At 40.6% G+C, this 6,965-nt stretch overlaps 1 protein-coding gene across 1 annotated transcript in view; it reads left to right on the top strand.

Moving 5' to 3' along the window:
* The window catches only part of ANKMY1 (ankyrin repeat and MYND domain containing 1), a 42,149-nt gene extending 35,758 nt beyond the window's left edge, over window positions 1-6,391 (top strand). Inside the window, exons 13-16 of the mRNA XM_019474951.1 lie at window positions 1,826-1,991; window positions 2,897-2,963; window positions 4,361-4,515; window positions 6,225-6,391. Coding sequence (XP_019330496.1) covers window positions 1,826-1,991; window positions 2,897-2,963; window positions 4,361-4,515; window positions 6,225-6,391 — 555 coding nt within the window. The remainder of the gene's footprint in view (window positions 1-1,825; window positions 1,992-2,896; window positions 2,964-4,360; window positions 4,516-6,224) is intronic.
* Window positions 6,392-6,965: the final 574 nt, after the last annotated feature.

Genomic DNA, 6,965 nt, shown 5'->3' with positions numbered 1-6,965 from the left:
ATATATATATTTGCTAAATAAATGGATTTACTAAAGTTGTCCTTAATCATTTATAATCCCTTATAAAAAGAATCTTACTGTGAAGTATAACTAATAAATTCCTGCCTGATGCTTTTTTTCCTGGATATATTTGTTTAAAAAAACTTTCAAAAGGCCTGGGATTCTGTGACAGTTCTAATTAGAATTAATATAAGATTTTTTTTTTAATAGCTTTCTTATTAACAAGAAATATTTTAATAGCTTATTAACAAGAAAGCTTACATGATAAGCAGATTGCTTACCTCTGGGACATAAACAGTAGTTGTTCTGAAAAGAACAAAAGTAATGGTGCACCTCGTTCACAGAGCAGCCTGCTTAGAGCTAATGAGGGCTTTTACATCCCATACCAATGTTTTGTGTAGACATTAAATTGTGATTTCTTTGCTTGCAATTGCAGCTGATTTATTAACAAGAAAGCTTACATGATAAGCAGATTGCTTACCTCTGGGACATAAACAGTAGTTGTTCTGAAAAGAACAAAAGTAATGGTGCACCTCGTTCACAGAGCAGCCTGCTTAGAGCTAATGAGGGCTTTTACATCCCATACCAATGTTTTGTGTAGACATTAAATTGTGATTTCTTTGCTTGCAATTGCAGCTGATCCTCAAACAGGAAAATAAATTAAGCAATTTATAGCTGTAATCACAGGTCAAACTTGATCACCATACTCCAGGTACCTTACTTACTTTCCTGCCTTGCTCTGGACTTTTGTCTATACTCTCCTTGCTGGCACTTGTTACAGGGAAGCAGTATGGGGAAATAAGGAACATAATAGTGGACAAGCAGTGCCCTCTAGCTGTTTTTTCATTTCCAAGAAACTTTTTGGTGCTTCTAGAAGTGCTGTGAGAGGAGCTCTGCAAGATGAGGGCAGCTTCCAGGTGCAAGATCCTCACCTGGGTCAGGGCAACCCCCAGTATCAATACGGGCTGGGGGATGAAGGGATGGAGAGCAGCCCTGCCGAGAAGGACTTGGGGGTACTGGTGGATGAAAAGCTGGACATGAGCCAGCAATGTGCACTCGCAGCCCAGAAGGCCAATCGTGTCCTGGGCTGCATCCAAAGCAGCGTGGCCAGCAGGTCGAGGGAGATGATTCTGCCCGCCTGCTCTGCTCTGGTGAGACCCCATCAGAGGGATGGAACACCTCTCCTGCAAGGACAGGCTGAGAGAGTTGGGGTTGTTCAGCCTGGAGAAGAGAAGGCTTCGGGGAGACCTTCTTGCAGCCTATCAGTACTTAAAGGGGGCTTATAAGAAAGATGGGGACAGGCTTTTTAGTAGGGCCTGTTGTGATAGCATAAGGGGTAATGGTTTTAAACTAGAAGAGGGTAGATTCAGACTAGATATAAGGAAGAAATTTTTTACGCTGAGGGCAGTGAAACACTGGCACAGGTTGCCCAGAGAGGTGGTGGATGCCCCATCCCTGGCAACATTCAAGGTCAGGTTGGACGGGGCTCTGAGCAACCTGCTCCAGTTGAAGATGTCCCTGCTCATTGCAGGGGGGGGTTGGACTACTTTAAAGGTCCCTTCCAACCCAAGCTATTCTATAATACTATGATTATCCCTTGAAGAAACATCTGAAAATTGTTTTAGTTAACTTGTTGAGCACTCACAGTAATAATATAATAATAATGATAATTGGAACAACTAGAACATCTAACCTGGACATATCCTGTGCCCCATATCACAGACTGAGCTCCAAGCCAGGATCCAGCAGGGGTTGGCTTTAACTCTGAAACACTTGTGTGTTAGTGTTCCTGTACATTAGTAGATTAACTTACGGTATGTTGCAGGATAGGAGAATTGCTCACACACCATACCACACACTGTCAGCATCTGAGCAGGAACTTTTTCAAACACGCCGATCACTGCTGGAACACATTACAGCGAAGCTCCGTGAACATGTCATCCTGAAAGAGAAAGCGTGGGATCAAGAAGAGCTGAGAAGATCCAAGAAATGTTAGTTCAAGCCTAAGAGTGGTTCAAGATTAAGGGTAGCATTACCTAGTGTGAAGGGGAATTTATTGTTCTAATTTCAGTGTTACTATCTGAAAAGGTAACTCCTAAGAAAAACGGCTCCTAAATATGTGGTAAGGAGATGTAGGGGTTCCACAAACATTAAAGAGAATGCACAAGGCATTGTGAAGAAAATCTGAATATGAATTTAGTGCCTGTCAGCTGCTTCCTGGTAAATCCCTGTACAAGATCTATTACCATGTGTTAAGGAGTGACTGAGGGAGCTTGCTCCTCTTTCATGGGAGAACCTTGGAATTGCTTCGCATTTAGTGCAGGGAACAGGATGCATGCAATGGTGACTGTGGTCACCTAGTGTATTTTCATTCCTTATGGCAACTTACCCTCAGGTCCTTTCCTAAGACTCCCATTGTATCAATGCTTTTCTGCTATTAGAGTAGCAACAATGAATATAAAAATTAAGATGATTTGAGTTACATCTTCAGCAGTAGTCATATGTGTGGTGAAATCAGGCTTAGAATCTAGGTCTCCGAATACCAGTCTTTGGGGCAGAAGAAGTATCATACTTGGGAAGTGATCTCTGAATATAAGATTGTTACCTTTGCAGTTCAGCATAACCTGTGACTCTGTGGCTTGTCACAAGCAGGAAATAAGAGTAAATTATCTGTATGCTTTCTTCCTCTTGGCTGTGACATAGCAACTTGGCTCCTTTTTTCTTGGCTTCTGAAGCTTGTTGATGGAAGATGCATTTTATTATGTGTCTTCAAATTTTATGCAGTAGACAGAGCCAAGCAGACTTTTAATGAAGGTGGATCTTGTGACTGGTATTCTAATTCTCAAGTCAGAATACTGATTTTTGTTTTCCCCCATGCCCCCTTTTGTTGGTGTAGTGGATTCAGCCGTTCATGCATGTGTTTCAAAGAAGAAAGGAGAGACCCATCACGTGGAAGAAGTGAGGTAGGGCAGAGATACTGCACTCAAGTATTGACTATTCTTAGTCAAAAATACTATGCCGTGTTTTTTTTTTCCTCACCAAAACTGTTGTCACCCTTCCATTTTTCTCCTTTCTAATTTTCCTTTCTATCCAGACTTACCAGCTGCAGTTAGCTTCTTTCTCTGCTCTGATCACATCACTCCTTTGCAGCTTCAGACTTTGCCATGAGAGTCTGCATAATATTCAGTCTTCTTGTGGAAGCAGTGTGTCCTTGTGTTTTAAACCAATTAATGACATCAGTACCTTAGAGCAGCATGCAAATGCTAAGAAATAGGCCCATACAAATTTTGTAGCTTACATTTCTCCAGAAATTGCAGGAACGACTTGTACAATTTGAATGTTATTCTTGGAAGGGTGTATTAACAAAAGTTTGGATAATAATGGCAATACTTGCCTCAAGGTTACTGAATTCTGTCATCAGTTTCTCCTACTGCAGGGAATTCACAGGCTTCTGAACTTTGTCTCAGTATTTGAATCAAGAGGAAGTAACATAGGTGTCGGGAGCTGGGGCACTTTTGAAGACAGAAATTTTGAGGTAGCATTTTTGTTGAACCAAGATGGATCAATAATAGCATAAGATGCAGAAATAGCCCAGAAGAATATAAAGTGAACTAAAATAAAATCCGTAAGGTTAAATTAGCACACAAAGATTTTACAAATAGATCTCAGCGGTGACTCGCAGAGACAGATGAAACCTCAGTGAAACTTGCTACCTATTGGGAAAGGATTCTTAAATGCTTTAAAAAGGATGTAAATACGTAGTCCAGCTTGCACTTAGATCTAACATTCTGCTTCCTAGTCCCACTGAAAGCCTTAGCCCAAGCACTCTTTGTTTTATGTTCCAACTTTGGAATAACTGTTGTGGTGCAGTGGCCTGTGAGTGTCCCTGTTTGTCTCTGCAGTATTCCAGTGGGTTCTGTGAGTTTGTTTTTAAGTTTGCTAGCTTGGCTTTGTTTTCTCTGGCCATATATAATCTGGTCTGCCTGCCAGTTTGAAAATGGACATCCCCAGACCCAGTGTCACGAGTACACTAAAGCACACAGTGTGCTAGTGTATGGCACGGTGTGGATGTTTGTTTGGTAAAGGCTTGGGCATGTTTCTCACTAGGAAACTTGGCTTTTCTGGGGGCCGTTTCTGGGGGCTGGCTTTGCAGGTGGTATGCAGCCTGTTCCCCACAGACTCCTGTGATAAGCTACAGAGTCTCCTGTTTCTTTGTTGTTGAACATTATTGTTAAACATTATTCCTATATTGTAGCCATTTTGATTTAGTTTTACTGTGATCTGCAAACGTGCTGTCAGCTTGAGGAAAACCCTAAACAAACAATAATGTGCTTTCATTTTATAACTACCTTTGTTCTAGGCTACCGTTCTTTAAATACTGCTATCAGTGTGGACGTTCAGTTGGTGTTCAGCTATCACCTTGCACGCATTGTCATGAAGTCTTCACTTGCAGTGAGACTTGCAGAAGGAAATCCTGGAATGAGCGGCATAGGCAGGAGTGCTTGGGATTGCTGGGTAAGTCTGACTGTCATTACTGTATGAGAACAGTGGTTTGTGCATGTGTACTGACCTGGGTATGTCTTCCTTGTAATGGACCAGTAAAGTGTGTTTTATGAAATAATTTTAAAAGGTTCAGTTCATTCACTTGAATAGCTGTGTTTTTTGTGAATCTGTCAGCTTTAAGAGAGCTGCTACTGTTGTCATTACTCTCAGTTTCAAGAGAGAAGAATCTTTAAGGTGAGTGCAGAGCAAAGGAAATAATACTCTCTCTAAGACTAAGGTTCGCTACTGCGGACATCAATAGACAACTTTCCAGGCTGAAGGACCCCAATAGATCTAATAAGCTAGGCAGAGTGGAGCTTTCTGTACAAACTCTACCTCTTAATTACCTCTATCTGTGTATTAGAAGAGAAATCAATAAGATTTCTGACTTTTATGCATGGAATTGTTGATGCCACACTACTGTGGTTCTTGGAAACCACACGTTACACACACCACATGCTACGTAGCAGTAGAAGACTAGCATGGTAGAAATTATACTATTTTAATTATATCAGATGCTCACATAGATTGAGTGAGAAATCTGTCAAATGTGAAGATGGATACAGAACTGCTGTATTCACAGAAGTTCTGTGATTGATGTGTCTTTTAGTGGCTGCCTGGGATGGGACTTTTAAATCTGGGTACATGTAAAACCCTGTGTGTTGGGGATAGTGAGGTCTGTCCCACTGGAGATAAGTTATATCAAACATACATGCTTACCAGTATGGGCTCTGAATAGAATCAAACTATTATAGGATAAGATAGGATAGGATAGAATAGACAAGACATCAAACTACAAGGACAAATGGTGGGTAATATGGCAGCTGTACACTGGAGGACTTAAACATGAAAAAAATTGCATTCATTTAGAAAACAGAATTTTACTACCTAGTCTTTAAAAATGTAATGTGTTAGGGATACAGCTGGGTGATGCTAGGATGTTAACTAGTAATTATGTAAGTTACTGCTTCTTTTTGTAGTAATCCCTTTCCTGTATGGCAAATGCCAAATTTCATTCAATTCAGATACAGTGAATTCAATTCAGAACAAGTGTGAATGTCTTCCTATAGACAGAATTTTTCTCAGCAATAAACAAACTTCTTTTTAAGTAGTGTCTTCCTTTCTAGTTATTTTTGAGGTAGAAAGGGTTTTGTTTGTTCCTTTGTTTTGTTTCTTTTTTCTCTCCCATGGTTGTTTTTAATTTAAAATGACCTGAAATTCCCCAACTCAGACCAGTTTGAGCAATTCAATCTGTTGCTCTGGGAGCCTCTGATGCCCTCTGCTCTGTTTCCTGATTCCTGTGCTTTTCACTGTAGGGCAACATGATTAGCATTTATTTTGTACCTTATGAGCAAAACTCTCAATGTTTAACTGAGTCCTGAAGTAACTAATAGTCAGTATTAACTGCAGGATTAATACATTCTCAGATATGTTTACTAGAAGAAACAAGTCACTTACACTCCCATATATGGTCATTATTTGCTAGGACGTTTATAGATAAGTGAGTAGGTAGCCACAGCTACCTGAGAGTTGTGTCTCTTAACATCACATTTGATAAACTATGCCAAAATAGGAACTTCCTCAAGTCTTGTACCTGCTTCCAGTTTATTGTTCCAGAGAAACCGAAGGTCACCCAAAGAAATATGGGTTGGGGTTTTTTTTCCCTTTTTTTCCCCCCCCAGAGAGGAGTACAGGTCAAGCAGCTCCGGATGCAAGCAGTGCAGGATGCAAAAAGAATGTCACTGGCGAAAAGGGGGGAAATGGAAGAGAAGGAAAAGATGAAAGGAGAAATGGAAGAAAGAGTAAAGTTGGGACTGGTAGAAGAGAGCATCACAGGAAGAATGACTGACTTGTTTCAAGTCACTCCTACTATTGCGTGGACAACTTTTAATACCATTGCACTTTCTGCCTTGTACTCCACTGCTACTAAGGTTAAAAGTGATCTAATTTGACATGTTTTGAGAAACTAAAACCAAAACATCTTTCTAAGATACCGCATATGAGCCCAACGACGATAACGCCATCAAAAACCAGTCTGTGGGGATATATACAAGTTATGTATTTAAATAAATGTTTGCAATTAGAAATATGGTGAACTTCAGATTGGTTTTAATGGTCTAATGCTATATATATATATTTTAAAAACCAGTATTGCCCATTATTAAACTTCATTACAAATATTCCCTCCTGTGGGGAACAGAGGGCCCATTTGGCAACTGGACTTGATCTACAGGGATGCTTCTTACTTCATGGGGGACTTAGATCTGGGATCCTGGGGAGAGGTTGCTGAGGACTGTTCAGCCCGTAGACTATTACCCCTTGATGTTAGCCTACATGGGCACTGACAGTCCTGCCAGGAGAGTCTCTGAGCATATCAAGAGTGACTGCATGGCTCTTGGAGGTGAGGGTTAAGGTCATGGGGC

The sequence above is a fragment of the Aptenodytes forsteri genome, unplaced genomic scaffold, assembly GCF_000699145.1.
Source record: "Aptenodytes forsteri isolate BGI_AS27 unplaced genomic scaffold, ASM69914v1 Scaffold494, whole genome shotgun sequence".
NCBI classification, from domain to species: Eukaryota; Metazoa; Chordata; class Aves; order Sphenisciformes; family Spheniscidae; genus Aptenodytes; species Aptenodytes forsteri.
Note: the sequence above shows the minus strand (reverse complement) of the source record. Positions and strands in the feature narration are given on the sequence as shown.